The sequence below is a fragment of the Eucyclogobius newberryi genome, unplaced genomic scaffold (assembly GCF_026437365.1).
Source record: "Eucyclogobius newberryi isolate DKJ021-1_F unplaced genomic scaffold, fEucNew1.0.hap1 SCAF_175, whole genome shotgun sequence".
Classification (NCBI taxonomy): Eukaryota; Metazoa; Chordata; class Actinopteri; order Gobiiformes; family Gobiidae; genus Eucyclogobius; species Eucyclogobius newberryi.
Window position 1 is genome coordinate 109413 of NW_027315807.1, and position 17252 is coordinate 126664.

General features: G+C 42.3%; 1 protein-coding gene across 1 annotated transcript in view; it reads right to left on the reverse strand.

Moving 5' to 3' along the window:
* Positions 1-5203: 5203 nt before the first annotated feature.
* Positions 5204-17252, reverse strand: part of gtpbp4 (GTP binding protein 4) — a 36473-nt gene continuing 24424 nt past the window's right edge. Inside the window, exons 10-17 of the mRNA XM_072450296.1 lie at positions 15575-15685; positions 12298-12375; positions 12081-12132; positions 9892-9992; positions 9189-9386; positions 8471-8536; positions 8254-8397; positions 5204-5385 (exon numbers count right to left, since the gene is read on the reverse strand). Coding sequence (XP_072306397.1) covers positions 5233-5385; positions 8254-8397; positions 8471-8536; positions 9189-9386; positions 9892-9992; positions 12081-12132; positions 12298-12375; positions 15575-15685 — 903 coding nt within the window. The 3' untranslated portion in view covers positions 5204-5232. The remainder of the gene's footprint in view (positions 5386-8253; positions 8398-8470; positions 8537-9188; positions 9387-9891; positions 9993-12080; positions 12133-12297; positions 12376-15574; positions 15686-17252) is intronic.

Sequence of the window (17252 nt, forward strand, 5' to 3'; positions counted from 1 at the left end):
CAGAAATCGCCGCCACATCCTCCTTGTTGCCGAGCCACCACCACATCAATACGTCGACCCCACTGACTCTTGCCCACAATCGCCGGATGCGGTTAAGCCGGACACTCTTCCGCCCTCACTGCAGACCCAGCAGGCGTCACGCCCTTCTCAACCGGCTACTCGACAGTCCAACAATGAGCACTTGAGAGCTCGCTCTCCCACCAAAGTGTCGCAAAGCATTACTTCTTATGTGACACGCTCAGGTCGACTTTGTAAGCCAACTCCAAAATGCAAGGACTAAATGTTTACTATGTATACTTTCATGCCTGACAATGTATGCCTAGAATTAATATTTTTGTACTAATTCAAAATTAATATATGGCACTTGAATGTATTTTTTTTGTTTTGTCTTGAAGCCCAATGACATGATAAATTTACTTTCTAACTAGTACAACAATGTATTTTACAAATGTCACTTCTTTATAAAGTTATGACAAGCTGTTTATATTTTCACCAAGCTGTTTGATACTGTTTGTTATGTCAGACTAAGTTTAATTTTTCTACATAAGGCACTAAACACAGGCAATTGACAATTACAGGTTTTGACAAGAAACATTAGTTTCTCACTAGAGCATCCTCTTGAGACTATCTCAATGTGGTCATCTCACTATTTCATGCCACCCCCTTGTCCGTCCAGAGTTGCGTTCCTTTGCACTGATAGAGCGTGGAAAGTGATCTCAAACGTAAATTATGGAGGCCCCAGTGCTTTCAGAGTCCAAAAACTCCTTGGATGGGCTACACAGAGGTCGATATTTAGATCAATCTACTCAGATTCAAATTTGATGCCTAAATCACAGAGTCTTTCGGATATCTCGTACCCCGGACTTTATACAAGCCCACTGGTCCTATGGTTCACAAGTCCCAATTTTGAACTAAGGGTCTACGCCTAAATAAAACTGATGTTAATTCTACAGCGTTAATTCTCCGGAGCTCCAGCGCAGACAGCCTATAAGCGAACTAAGCAGCCGCGTAGGGCCCCGAGGCGTTAATAGGGCCCCCAATCTGGCAACCCGTTTTATGCGAAGTGCAAGCGCAGCGTGCGCCACTGGTGTAGTAGCGCTGCTGGCGCGGCAGCGCACACAGCGGTAACATAAAACGCACAAACCGCATTTATTTGTAATGACAATCTGGCAACCGAGACACCAAACCTGCGCTGATTGGGCAACTTCATTGTGCGCGAGCAGAACGAGAGCAAAACATAAACACAACGGAACGTGGTCCTCATGTCCAGAGGAATATATCACCTGGTGCCGAAAAACGAAAGAAGAAACTTCTTGACGATGTAAAGAAACTGCAAACTCAACAACACTCACCAGGTATTGAACTTATCTTACAAAGAGACGGTTAATGCTGCTGTTTGAAACAACACGAGTCTGTCACGTTAGTTTGCTCAGGCTGGAGGCGAGGAGAGCTCTGCCCCGCGCATAATATGTCTGAATGAAAGATAATAAGCTTAACATTTACACCAGCCCGGCAGTGTTAGCTGCAGGTGAGGCCGGTGAGGGGCGTCTGTGCCCCGGGTCACTAAGAGGCGGAGATCCGGTCCGGACGAGCGCCGTCTCGTCCAGAACCTCTGACGTGAGACTTTGGAGTGAACAGTGTGCGGCCCCTGTCCCGGGCCCCTCTCCCGGGCCCCTGTGCAGCCTCAGTCAGAGATAAGCGGTTTGAGTTTGCGTCCCTCTCTCTCACATCACCATGTGTGAGATCAATCGTGACTCGTGATGTATGTTTAACTTTGACTTCTTAAAGTGCAATGAGTGGAACGTAAAGGTGCAGGAGTCCAGTGTGTGGTGTTCTGATCAGAACAAACATTTATATTGTAATTAACTTTTAATAGAGCAATAAAACATTTCAATTTATTTAAAAAGCATCATTAGACTATTTGTTATAAATTATAATAAATTGATAGTGAAAAATAACCAGACATATTATAATTACGTCTGTTATAGAATAATACTATATATTTTTATACAAAAGTGGCAAAGTTGCAGAAACGCAGTCACTTTACTATAGCTAGGTTTCACGTTCTGTTCATTCTCTGGGAATAACATGTTTGCACTGTTTTATCAGTGTTAATTGTTAATCAAGCAATGCTTATGCCATTTTTTTAATTTAATATAACTTGTTTTGTCACTTTGGCAAGAAGGAACAGTTGGGAGCTGTAAAAGATAAATTAGTAAGGATAACTATTACTTTTACATTTTCAGTTAAAATGAATCAATTTGACCATGATTATTTTTCATAGCCAATATTGTATTGAGTAATTAAGTACACTAATGTATTAATAACTGGCTTTAGTCATTTTCTCCTGGCACAGTTTCATCACATCATCATTTTATAGCATTACAACCTCAACATTTTACTCTTACTTTAGCCGGCTGGACCACATTAAAATGCACCAGAAGACCCAAAAAAGGTCTGAAAATCTCTGGGGGAAAGCCCCCAGACCCCCCCTGTTCATTAATTTAAACTAATGTGCTAATGTGGCTGTCGACCCTTAACGCCCACAAATACGCCCAAAAACATATCTGGGATGTGTGTTATTTGTACAGGGAGTAGAGGTGATGTCAGCGGAATACCAAGTTGCATTGTGGGATTTAAGTTAGCAATATTTGAGCTTGTGAGGTGCTGAGAATAAACTAACTGGCAAACAGATGCCCTGGAGTTTGGGTGCGCTTTGTTTGCGTTGAAGAAAGTTCCCATATGTGAATTGTTTACTGACAATGGCAATAAAACTGATTCTGATGACGTGGTGAGGGGCCCCCAAAAATGTTTTCGCTTAGGGCCCCCTGAAGGCTTGGGCCGGCCCTGGTGGTGAGTCTGCATGCCCGGTTTGGTCACCTGCACCGGGCTGAACAGCTGTCAGCTCCCTGCGCCGCGCGAGTGAGTGACAACCGATAGAACTTGAGATCAACAAAGGTTCTGCCTAAATAAAACAGATGTTAATTCTACAGCGTGCGCAGAACATGATAGACTTATATATCCGGAGCTCCAGCGCAGACAGCGGTGCGTGAGGCTGCATGCCCTGGGTTCAGCGCACCTGCACGGGGCTGACAGCTGTTCAGCGAGTGAGTGACAGCTGATAGAACTTCAACCCTTCAAATAAAATTGATGTTAATTCTACAGTGTGCGCAGAACACAATAGACTTAAATATATATATATGTCCATCTCGCTCTTCTTTCCGGGTTTCTCGGTATCCGGTAGAACTTCTCTCCGTTTATCTTCCCGGTTGCTGCACTGAAGTGCCACATATACCTTCACCATTTTGATTATAGTAAAGCGTGCGATATCATTAATGAGGTTTTGGGCCTCTTCGAATCGTGTTTCATCTTACATCGAAGCAGACAGACTGCGGTATAGAATGTGCTTGTATAGGTAGACACGCACTGGACAACATGACGTCACGTGAATGACCTCTATTGGACTGGCCTTTCACCTGTGCAGCAATTGCTAGTTTTTTAAGTATTTTTCTATCAACGGCCAGGTTTTATGTGTGAATGAGAGTGCATGGTTTATGGTCTGCTTTTAGAATATTGGTAATTAAAATGTGTTTAAACTCATATCTGTCAAAAATAAAGATTGTCATTTTCATACTTCCTGTCTCTGACCAGTCAGCCCTTTTACTTTGGTGCCCAGTTAGAGTGGCTACATTTTAGTGGGGTTTCCTGGACCCTTAATCAGGTGGCGATGCATAGAATTTGGGATTGTGGGTAAATTATTGGGGTGTTAGTGGGGAAATTAGTAGCCCAAGCTATAACCCTACCTCTTGGTTGCGACATTTATAAAGACAAACGCAAAACAAAAAACACCAGGATCATGAAGAGCTTTTAATATGTATTTAAGTTCAGAATGTAGCTGCTGACAGCAGCTGTTAGAGAAAGTCGACGTTAGAAATGTGAATGGAAGACACACCCGAAGGAGCAGAATCGCAGTCACTTCCTATTTGGGCTAGCAGAGTCTAATGATTTTACAGTCTATGGTTATATTATAGTCAGCGTTGAAGAAAGTCAAGAAAAGCACTGGAGAAATTCTGATACAGGCCAGAAGTCACAGTTAAAGGAGACCACTTTAATAAGCTTTGAGTAATTCTGTATTTGCAATATACCCGAGGATTAATCGCCAACTTCTCTGCATTTACTTGCAATTACAAAGATTCAACAATTTCCTGAAGCCATTTTTTAAACTGAAATCTGCTGCTTGTCTGGTGAAACGCCACTTCTTTGCAGTTTCTTCCATCAGTAGACTAGACATTTTGAATGTTGCCATTTACAATGAACAAAATGTGAAATTAGCATGTAACATCCATCCCTTCTTCCGCTTATCCAGGGCAGGGTCGCGGGGGCAGCAGTCTAAGCAGGGACTCCCAAACTTCCCTCTACCCAGACACTTCCTCGAACTCCTCCGGGGGGACCCGAGGAGTTCCCAGGCCAGACGAGGCACATAGTCCCTCCGGCATGTCCCTCTGGCCTCTTCCCGGTGGGACATGTCCAAAACACCTCCCCAGGTAGATGCCCAGGTGCAGGCTGAATGTAATAGTTCAATTCTAAATATCACAAAAAAGCATAAGGTTTTCTTTAGAGCTTAATGTTCAAGACCGAATGAAGAAAATAGTCACATCTAACACTAATGGTTTGGACACTGGTTCTTTGGTCCTTTCATTCACTGACATTGCTGGGTTTATACCGAATTTTGCCAATGTCCAATTTTTCCATATTAAGATCTAAATATTACAGAAATATTTTTTCTGTTAAGTAAATTCTAAATGTTAAAAGTATACAGAAACATAAAAAATAAACAGATACTGAAGATTTTAATATTTCGTGAAATACGAGGCATTTTGAAACATTTCATATTATTTGAGAGACATGACTATACCGGTCTACCATAATAAAGTAAATGCAAAATTTACTTTTAGTAGTTGCGTATCACTTGTACAAATAAAAGCACATATTTTCAAAAATATGTGCTTTTAATTTGTACTGTAAGTGTAAGTGATACATCCAACTACTACAACAAATTGACATCCAACTACTACAACAAATTGCTGTAGGAGCTTACATAATTACCATTATTGCTCATTATAACTGCTGAAATGCTAATTCTACTAGCATTTGGTTCAATGTGTGATGACAGCCCATATAGACCTCTTTGTTATCTTTGTGCACAGACAGTTCAAAGATTTGTCTTCAGATTTATCTGCGGTCCGTGGTGCCGGACTTCCTCTTGCCAGCTAACAGATGTTTGGGTTTCAGGTCGAAAACATGACGGTCAGCCTCGCCCTTCTTGCCGTCGCGGTTCATGCCCCTCTGAGAGTTCTTCATCATGGTCTTGGCTTTCTTCATCATCTTAGACGGAAAGGGAAAAAGTCATTAGTTGTCTAGTACAGGAAATACTGTTTTGTAGAGAGTAACTGAAAGCTATAAAACTGAAGTTATTTTGAAAATAACTGGTGCCATAAAGACAGATGGCACATTTTGTAAATGCTGGTTATAATGCATTGTCAGCAAAAATATAATCAAAACAGCAGGCAGTGATAAGGGCTCTCCAATAACTTGAGACCACAGCAAGGCGCTTCAGTGGGAGAGCGGCATTAAATTCCTTCTATTATAACTCTGCCGGGGACGCTGGTGGGCAATATTTGAAGATAAAATATAATGAATTAACAAACAAATATGTCCACTTAATCAAAAATACACACATTTCTTATCTGGTCATTCTAAATTCGACGATGTTTGCAAATTTCGGTGTGTTTTTTTCAAAATTGCTGCTTTGTTAGGAGCCCGTTATGACTTTTGATCAAACATGTGTTGATGATGTGTTAGTTTGGTGACCGTCAGATAAAAAATCTAGGGCAAAATATTACTTTTTTGTTCACTATCACATACAGAGCGTGTACCAAATTTCACAATTCTATGACAAAAAAATATATAATTTTCCTCCCATTATAACATTGCAGCAAAGATAAATGTATAATTTACATATCAATAGGTCCAGCTTATCCAAATTTACAAATGTGACATTGGGCCTATTTAAAGCGGACTTTTAAAAAACAAAATTCAAAATTGGTTCACTTCCCATAGACTTTTTTATGAGGCAAATGTGGGTGGAGATAGCGCGTGGTCTACATTGGAGTACAATACATTTTTGGTCCCATTTTTCAAATTATATTTTTTTTTTATTGAGAAAAATAGCAAAAACCCCAGACCAATCAAAACTTGTGTGTAAATAAAGATACAATAAACAACAATGGCAGGGAACATGAATAAATTAAAACAGTACAGACAGGGCACCACCAGCTACAAAAACTAAGTGTATTATTTGACATTACTGTTTTAAGAATAATGCATCCAGATGAAAATAAAGTGGTTAAAGCATACCATGTCCAAAATTTGAGTCCCATTTAGTCCAGCGTATGTCAAATTTGTCCATTTCCAAGTTCAGTCCATATGTCCATTATGATGTTGGTCAAGTCCTTTATTGTTGGTGCAGTTAGTCATCCGTTTTCTGTGATAGCCTTTTTCCCGGCCGCCTAAAGTATCCTCCAGAGATATCCTTTCTCATAGTCTATGACAGGGGTTCTGATACCCAAATACATGGTTCTAAAGTCAAATGGGATGGTAGTGTAAAAATTGTCTGCATTGCCTTATTCATTTCTATCTAATAGTTCTGTGCAATAGGACAGTCCCAAAATGCATAATGATGTGCCTTCTGGCAACCACACTTTCTCCCTTTGAGTAATGAGCCCTTTGACATGGTGTTAAAGAAACGGGTCACATTCTTCCAACAGTACTTCTTCCAGACATGAGATCTTGTGGTTCTCGATTGTGAAATACATACACTTTCCCACTCCTCGTCCGTCAGATAAAAATTACCCCTTTTTCCCCCCCCATTTAATTTTGATATATTTGGTAGATAGGTTGTTAATGCATTTATATACTTTAGATATTATTCCTCACGAGAGTTCTGATTTGTATGCCTTGATGAAGAGTTCAGTCAATGGATTATAATTATTGTTGCTTTGTTTTATTTCTTGATTGTAATAACTTCTGTAAATATCTATAAAAGTCCTGTTTCTCCAGGCCAAAGGAGTTTTTCAGTATATCAAAGCTTTTCATCTGATTACATATTTTTTTTAAGGATTTTCAATTTCGAGGGCGGTCGCGCGGGAGGGCGGTCGCGCGGTCGCGCGGGAGGGCGGTCGCGCGGGAGGGCGGTCGCGCGGGAGGGCGGTCGCGCGGGAGGGCGGTCGCGCGGGAGGGCGGTCGCGCGGGAGGGGGTGCTTATTTACTGCGTGTTTAGTTTCCATACATTTTAATTGGTTCTGTAAATCGTTTTGTTTTTCTTGCTTTAGTTTCTTTTTAACTGAGGCAAAAGCAATTACTTTGACCCTCAAAACTGCGTTAGCTGCGTCCCAAATAATTGGTGGGGAAACTTTGCCATTATCGTTGTCGTCTACAGAAGTCTCAACGTCGTTAGAATTTTTATTTTTTTTAAACTGAGTAGACTAGTATGGAGTACAACTCCAGTGTGTTTTTCTGCTTCTGTTCCAACTCTATAGTGATGTAGATAGGGGCATGATCACTTACATCTATTGAACCAATGTCCACCGCTGTGATTTTTTTTTTCTTTGTTAAAAAAGTTTATTCTAGTATATTTCTTATGTGGGTTGGAGAAGTGTGTATATTGGCACACGTAAGGATTAATCTATCTCCAGATATCAAATAACCCCATGTTATTTATTAGTTTATGAAATCTATTATTTAGTCATTTAGCAGCACTTTGTGAGTTTGAAACATCCAACGTCGGCTGAGCATGCATGTTCCAGTCTCAGCCGCAGATAAGGGTTTCAATTAAGGTCCATTACTTTGGTATAGAAAATGAGATCGCTTCCTGGTGGTGCATGAACATTTATCAATGTAAACAGCTCCATTTATTGTTCCTTTAACCAACACAAATCAACCTTTATGTTCAACTGTCTGTTCAAAGGCTATTTTGCTTGATATAATTATAGCCACGCCCCGTTTATGTTTGCCCCTATATGAGGAGTAGTAAAAGCTCATTATAACCTGCTCTAGTTAATTTCTGTTCTTGGTCATTTAGATGGGTTTCTTGTAGATAAATATAATAGCTTCTGTACAAAATATTAACACTGATTTTCCCAGGTGTTCAAATAGTTATTTTACTTGACTTGTGTTGAAGATTTTGTGGGTTACCTTAGGGTCCCTGAGACCAGACTTGTCCCGGGGAGGCCTGGACGCACTCTGACTTCGGGTCCTAGATGTGGGTGGAGCAGACGATTCACGTTTGCGTTTCTTTACCAGACTGCGGGACCGCCGGGCCTGCTGTGCATAGTGGCTCTGAAAACAATAAGAACGGCATGAGTGAGTTTTTCTTATGGCCATGTTGAACTCATGTCTGTGTAACACGTACGTCATCCTTGTTGTCCATGTCCAGACCAAGGGAGCCCATTTCCTTCTCCAGTTGCTTCTTCTCCACCTAAAAACACACCACACAGGTTGGACTGGGTCAAAGTACAGTAATTTAGACCTCAGACTGAGAAGAAAATAGCATTAAATGAAATATAAAAAGCGGTATCAAGTCAAAAGATAAGAGAGCGTGAAGCGTGACGGAGAGGCGCTGTCCCTGCGCGGTCCCGGCGAGAGTGCGCGCGCCTGTTTCCCTGTCTGCTGCGTGCCTTTATATCGCAAATACACATTTTAAACCTGTTTACCACATTTTCTCCAGCGTGTTTTGCCGTGACTAAGGGTGGACACTTAAAAGCGTCAGTTCTACCGATGCAAAATACGCTAAATCTACTGTTACACTCACCTGCTCGCTGCGTCTCCCCTCTCCTCTCCCTGGTGCGTTTTAGGAAAACTCAGAAGAAAAAATCTTTTGAAATTTAAATTATATTTATATTTCGTCTGCCTGTTCAATATATTTCATTTAAAAATCCATAAACCAAGTAATAAAATAACTGCGGCCTAAGCAGCCATGATTGCTTTGATACGAACAGACCATACGTGTCCCTAATTGGCTAATCCAACTGTCAATCACACCCATCTTGTGGAGAAGAAACCGTCCAGACTGATACCATTTAAAAAAAATAGAGAAACTTCATCCTCAACTTTCCAGGCAAGTTTCTCACCTTGGTAGCAGTGCGGGGCATACGGGACCCGTGCTTGTCCTTCTCCTTGGACTCCAGGACCAGTAGCTGTCTCTTGTCTTTGATCTGCTTGGCGAGGACGCGGATCTCCTGCATGTCCTCGTCCTCACTGTCCTCGTCAGAGTCATACTCTCCGGCTCGCTCCCGCAGCTCCTCCTCCCGCTCAAGGTCTTCCAGTTTCTGAACAGAACAGCAGCAATTACAACTTACTGTCAAATTTTGTTACACTTTTTACATTTTATTTGAATATTGTAAACCAGGGGTGTGGCTTGAGGGCTAAATGTGGCCCTCAGATCAATTTGTCTATCATAACCTAAAAAACAAATATATCAATGTTAGACAGATCCAAAATGAATGTTACAAGCGTTATTATAAGATGTTGTGGGGCATCAAAATCACGTTCAATTTATGATTTTACGATTCACTTCATTGTAATGTAGTCTGTGGCCCTCTGCTCCGAATACGTTTCGGAGTGACCCTTTCTGAACTAAGTCAAATAATGTACTAAAACTAACCAAGTTCTATTTTTTGTTGCCTGAAATAACAAAATCCGAGAAAACTAAAGCCTCCGAAAAACCTACTGAAAGTACAAGGCAAAATTTCTAGATGAAAAAGGTGCCGCAAAAAACTGACGCAAGAGAGTGAACATGTGAGAAACGCACACAAGCTGTAATTGAAGCCGTACCTTCATGATGTCTGGGTCGATATAGTCTGCGATGTTGTGTCCCTCCCACACCTCCGGGATCTTGTCCTGCTTCTCCTCCTCGTTCATCAGGTCCCAGTACTCTGCACACGCATAAAAGGGATGTTAAGAGAAACGCGGAACCAAGCCAGTGTGATTGGTTATTATTTTACATCTCAATAAAACTTATAAAGTCATCACATGAGAATCAAGCAAGGCTGGGATCACCACTGTTTGCGCATTCGTGTTTAAGTGTTGGGTGGGTCGTATAGTTTTATATCAAGCCTATAAATTATGAAAACAAAATCACCTACTTTACTACAGCGGGAACTTCACTACTAATACAAGACTAATAAGCCTACTAATACAAAAGGACTAATAAGCCTACTAATACAATAAGACTTTGAATAGAGCCCAAACTTTTACTTTTATCTTATATTTATTTAAACTTTTTACTAGAGTGTGATATATATATATAGTGAGGAAATTAAGTATTTGAAAAACCTGTGATTATGCAAGTTCCCCCACATGGAGGGGTCTGAAATTTTCATCGTAGGTGCAGTTCCACTGTGAAAGACTAATAAAAATAAAAAAACATTGTATGATTTTCAAATTTTTTGTATGTTATTACGGCACATAAGTATTTGAACACCTGCCAATCAGCAAGAATTCTGGCTCTCAAAGACCTGTTTCCATCTCTGCTCCACTTCACCTAAATTAGTAGCACCTGTTTGAGCTTATTAGCTGCATAAAGACACCTGTCCAGCCCATAAATCCGTCAGACTCCAACTGGGCAAGCATCAGCACTGGTCGGGGAACTTAAGTTTCAACTTCTTGCTGTAATCAGAGAAGCTGTCTGACAAAGGGGGTCCTAGCAGGGCAACTCGGGCCTCAATACACCCCCACCTAGGGATGCTTACCGTTCCGCAGGACCGGATCCGGACTTGTAAAAACGTTTCGGTTCAGGTCCAAAAAAAACGAAACCCCGGTGATTCGGTTCTGGACTCAATCTACCACTCACATTCTAAATGCTTTACGTTCTAGAATCTAAACCATCGTAAAACTTCCATAGATCGCGAAATTTGCGCTGGAAAAGACGTAAACACTGACATCGCTGTCAATGGCGCCCGGAGCATCAGCGACGCACGAGTCTTCAGGGCAGAAGTTGAAGCCGGCGCAATGAGTTTAAAGACGCGAGACTGAACACTGAGGCGGCTGTAAGATCATGACTTTATTTGAAGCGTTTGAAGCCGCCGCGTGCGTCGCCGCTTGTGCCGCTCCGTGAGTTAGTTTAACGCTCGTTAAAAAGCGGGTTGTGCTTTGGTTTGGGTGTAAATATTGTAACTTCTCGCTCAGGTCAGTAATGCTGGTTTAGTGCTCACAAGTTGTCACTTTATGTATTGAACAGAGTTGGTTACTGTTGGCCGTAACCATGGCGATGGAACAGGAACATCAAAACCTACCTCGTCTCCGCTCTTAGCTCCGCCCCAGAGACCGCACGCGCACCACAACTTGTTACTAATATGCATGAATCTATTATATTATCAGTATGTAATGACCTGGACTCCACACAACAATGCATTGACAACAGTGTGAAAGGAACATTTAACCAGATAATGCTTAACATTAGGGTCGCTACAATATGAATGAAATAACTTATGTTGTGATGTATTTGGCATTTATTTCAGTGGGTTAATGTACAATATACATATTTATACATCTAAGTAAATACTAAGTCAAAGTAATATTGTTTAATTGCTGGATTCATTAATTGGAGCTTATATTTTGTAATAGTATTTGTATTCTACAGTTGTAACTTCTGTTAATAAACAGTGAATAGGTCCGGACTCATTAGGTCCGGACCTGAACCTAAACCTCTGGATTTGAATCCGGACTTGAACCTGAACATGGGTTTAGGTATGCATCCCTACCCCCACCCCTAAGTGATTTTATTGCAAATCTACGTAATTCATGTGAAGGACCTATTTCAAGAACAAAATTGTGAATTCAGCTGAAAAGTTTTTAGCATTGTAAATTACACCGTAAAAATGGGCCACAGTCCCTCAAGCCCTGCAGTTTGAGTGATCATTGCAATATTGCGGTTACCTGCTGCCCTGTGTTTCTTCAATTTTTGACATTTTCTCATTATGGCAATACAAACCAACTCAAAATCCTCAGAGGGTAAATCTTACTTTGAAGATCCAGGATGTAGTCGTCGCCCATTTCCACCTCCAGGTCCCTCTCCTAAAAAAACAGAAATGTGCCTTTATATGAAAAGATACAGAGATCATCAATACTTTATTAAAACAGAGCAGAGACGTGGGCTAAACTAATGCAGTCAACATAAAAATATGTTGCACATATAAAACTGCACACCAACTCGGGTCATGAGGTTCTACGTGTGCATACCGTTTTGCGTTTGGGCTGGTCCACCTCCATGGCCTTCTTTTTCTGGAGGACCCCCTCTGGGATGAACGGTGGCCTTTCCTGAAACATAATACCGTGGGTTTAAGTTGCACCTCATGCTTCTTAAAGTACTTACAATTTACAATTGCTACACTTGGAGGGTGTAAGTAGGTGCAACACAATACAATGTGTGAGTAGATTCTTGGCTCGAGCCTGACCAGACTATTTGTGTTGGCACATGCATCACATCCGTAGCTTCAACACGCCGAGTACAGGGTCTGCTGTGTGTTCTTATCTCAAGACAAAATGTGAACTCCCAAGTTAATAAAGTGGCCGAATATGCGATGAGAGAGGGTGTGTGTCTGATACACTAAGCGATGAGCAGAGGAGAGAACGAGAGCTGCGTTTGCGCTTCCTGAAAAAGAGTTGAAGAAAGGGAGAGGGATGCTCTGTCAGGTCAGCCGCAGGGGAGCATTTCTGGTAACGGGAATATAGGCTATACAAGGTAGAACACACAACGTCATGTCAGGTGCACTTATTCTGCGATTTGGGCCTGATCTAAACACTGTTGGCAAAGGTATCTTGGGTTAGGGTTAAGTACAACTTATGTCATGACTGTGTAGAAAAGTCACCCTTCAAAGACTTCCGTTTATGGTGAGCTAAACAGACACTTGCTCCGCCGCTGCAGAAACTACCTTTAAAATCATCGTTTGACCCACATAATACCAGAAAAGACTAAAGAAATGAGGAAAACACAACGCTATGGGACCAGGACAAACAAATCCATTTATAAAACAGCCTGCTTCACAAGCTAACAAGGCTAACACGGCTAGCGGGTCCGACACGGCGAGCTCTTCCCCTACAGACGGACTGGGTTCCGCCGGCCTAGATAAAATTACTGTACAACAGTTGGATCTCATGCGATTTGAAGTCCAAATCACGAAGGAACAATCTCAGACTTGTGGGGATACCGTAAGGAGAGGAGGGTGACACGGCGCCACTAAAAGTTTCCTGTAGAAGGTCTTTCCAGACCTCTGGAGAAAGAGCACATCGCCTGGGCAAAACAAGACCAACACTGATGAACCACGAGGCATGATAATGAGCCCCCAGATATTCCATACGAGGTTCATCAACAACGAGCAAAGTTTCACCACATCTGGAAGGAACTCCGGTTTAGAAAACTGAGACATGGGTTTTCTTTCCAATCGACTCCTGATGACTGATGTCAGAGGTGTGGAGACCAAAAGTCTCTTAGAAGCAACAGAAATGTATTACCATGTGACCACAACCTGAAATGACGTACTCCACGCTGGTGGCTCTCCTGGTGTTCTGACCAAGTGCTTTCTACCTTCAAACGTCACCGGAAGAGTTGCTGGGCTCTTCCTGAGCTCAACATAGATGTGATGGATCTTTTGTCATCTTTGACAAACCTCGTATGTAATATCTGGGGCAAAGAAGACTTGCTTGATTTTGTACTGGGGTCCTTTAAATTTTGCAGCCTACATGCATACATGTTCCTTCTCACAATCGTTAAAAAACCTCATTATCAGGTTTCGTGGTTTATCAGTTGCTGGTCTTTGTTTGCCCAGGCAATGTGCTCTTTTGTGATGGGTGAGGCTCTCAACTCCAGAGCCTACAAGGAGCTCTGGGAGGATCTTTTCCCAAACTATTTTCAGTGTATTCTCCTTCCACTGCTTCTGGGAGCCCCACAAGACTGGGGTTGGGCCGACGTGATCTGGACTCTTAATCCAGGATTTTATTTCGTTTTCATATTATTGTTCTCTTCTGCAGCGCCTCCATCTTGGCCCTCATTGTCTGCAGATCATCCGCTGTTCAGCTTCATCCAATGCATGATCCACTTCCTCTGCCTGTGGCGATCACTTCTGCTCCAACCATATCACAGTGCATTTTGTGTTTTATTTCACACATCATTGTCATCACCGTTCCTCCTTTCGATGGTAGGAAGCCGTAACATTCTTTATCTGGGCCGGCGGGATCCCGTCTCCCCACGGGGTAAGAACTGTGGTCCGTTGCGTCAGACCCGTTAGCCGTGTTAGACTATTTAGCTTGTGAGGCGGGCTGTTTTCTAGGTTTGCAGCTTTGTTTGTCCTGGTCCCGTAGCATTACCCATCTCGTGTTTTCCTCATCTCTTTTTAGTCTTTTCTGGTATTAAATGGGTATAGGGCTAAGGTGATTTTAAAGGTAGTTTCTGCAGCAGCGGTCCGGATGTGTCTTAGCACACCAACATACTAGAGGTCCAACTTATTTCTATTTCTCTGAAAGTAAAGTATCACAATATTACAAGACAAAAGTACTAAAACATGCTTTTTAGCCTATCAGGCCTAGTCTAGAATAGATCAAGGCCAACGTCAGACTTAAACCACACAGAACTAGTCTAAATCAGGTCTAAAAAAGCACTAGGAAACCAGGAATATCATAAAAATGTCATTACATTTGGTTCAAATTATGTTAAAAAGCACAGTAGCCTACAGTAGGGTGCCGCAAACAGACAACAACTTTGCCATTTAGTGCATAAGATCAAACGCAGCTTGGTCACTAAACCACATGCAAAGTATCATTCATGTTTTTGGAGCTATCTGACAAGCAGCAGCCGCCAGGCCCCACACGATAATTTTTTTCAACCCGCTTCACATCTATTAAAAATAGCCCATACTGAGCATTGAAATATATGCAACGCAATGAAATGGACAATGGGGAAAAAGTTCCTGAAAGCACTAAACTGGTGGTGACAACGGAATCATCAATTAAAGGAATAGAGGATTTATGGCGCGCAATCCGAGTCTCATTTCCTCGGCGTGGACAGGCTAGTAGTTCTCCCACATGTCAATCATCCCTTACGTCCTATTGCACACCTGCAGCCTCGTTCCGGCTCGTTCCCAGCATAGCAGCACGCTTCCCTGGCTGCGCATGCGTGGTTGATCTGCCGGTGTGTGTTAAGAGAGTTCCTTCAGTGTACTGAACAAAAATTTGTATTTGAAGGTGAGCTGCTATTTTATTCAATTCAAATTTTGCACTATTATTTCTTATTCAAGCTACCTCAAAGAAAAGTGCACTGTTAAAGTGTTAAATAAATAAATAAAAACTGGGACAACCTGTTTATGTTGCATTTGTGCATTTTTTAAAATGTGTTCTGAAAGTATCGGATCGGGACTCGGTATCGGCAGATAATCAAAATCAGATGACTCGGAATCAGATCGAGGCCAAAAAAACCTGATCGGGACATCCCTACTTTTAATGGTCAGGTGTACTGGAGCCTGACCTTGTTGTCCCTCTTGCTGGGCATGGCCAGGTGCAGGCGGTTCAGCACATCATGGACTTTCTTCCCCTTCATCTTTGTGTCAACGCGATGAGCCAGTAGCCGGTCACATGCCTGGAAATGGGTCAGCAGAAAAACACAAATTATTTATCATTCGAGCTGATTTTCCGTAACAATCTCCCAATTCAAAATGAAGCTGTCCCTAAACCCTTTGGAGTATAAACTGACCCAGATTCTGCCCAGAATGATTGATGTGACTGAAAATAAAATGGTATTTAACAGGGGTTGGCAAACCTAGGCAAATGGTCACATTTATATAGTGCTTTTCCACCCATTCACACGCAGTCACATTCACACGCAGACACTGTGATGGGTTCAGTGTCTTGGACAAAACGGGAGTATTCACCCAAGGCAGCTGCGATCGCACCGCCAACCTGTGGGCCAGTGGATCTGACTGAACTACAAAGGATGTTCATGTCACGGTTTGCGTGCACCCTGGCCGTGTGTGTGAAAATACGCCATCCTAACGACAATGCCGAATCTGCAGAGAGTCGGCATAACATGTGACACCTGGACATCACGGTCAACGCAGTCGTACCTGACAGTGACCTGACAAGCCACACCGCTAATAATATGGGCGTGTCTACAGAGCCGCGGCGCGCGGCCGAAACTGCCATGTTATTTTGTGCCGGCCGCGCACCGCGGCTCCTGACCCAAAGACCCAGCAGTCGTGACGGACAATGCTGCAAATTATGGTTGGTGCAGTGGATATAATGCAGCTGATGCACGTTGAACACACTTAACTGAGCCTCACAAGCAGGTCTAAAAACGACTTTATGTTTCAAAATTGCACTTGAGACAGTTTTGTTTACAGCTGAAGTTTAAACTGTCCAATTTATAAGTCTGCACTTAAAACCTGTTTATGGTGAAAAGAAAAAATAAAGTACATTTGTATTTTGTAACACAATTGAGCCATTTTCATTATTTAAGAGCAGATTGAATTGAATCGAATCGTGATTAATCGATTCAGGACGTTATGAATCGAAATCGAATCTATTTAGGAAATTGGCCATGATACCCAGCCCTAGGCCCTAGTCTTCGATTGCTGCTTTTTCTGCCCTATTGTACCATCTTTATTTTTGCCCACTAATTATGAATCGCGCGCAGACTTTTGTGCCGCGAATGTCTTCAACAGATCTAAAGCCGCAGAGAAATAGTTGCCTGACCAGCCAGTCCCAACACGTTTTGACAGACTACTTTACAAACCGTGAGAGTCTGGGATCCAACCCAGTCGCTCCAGGGGTTGCACCACAGATTTTACAGCAACGGAAACCACGGCTGTGCCGGCCAACACGGGGCTAACAGCAATACAAGCCTCGAAATAACGGGCCGGACACGGTCAATGACCGGCGCAAAAATCAGTTTTGACCGACTCCAAAATCATTGCTCCGGACACAATGACCGACGAAAATTTTCCCCCGTAATATATATTTAATAGGCAAAAACAGCGCGGTGAACATGCCCAAAGCGATTCTTATGCACAAACTCGGGCCCGCTATACTACAGACCACGATTATTGCTGTAGTTATACAGCGGCGGAAGGCAGCGGAGCGCATGTGCGCGGGCATTTCCATCGCTTAAGTTTCGTTTTGACAGACATGCCACTTCGCAGTCTTCTCGC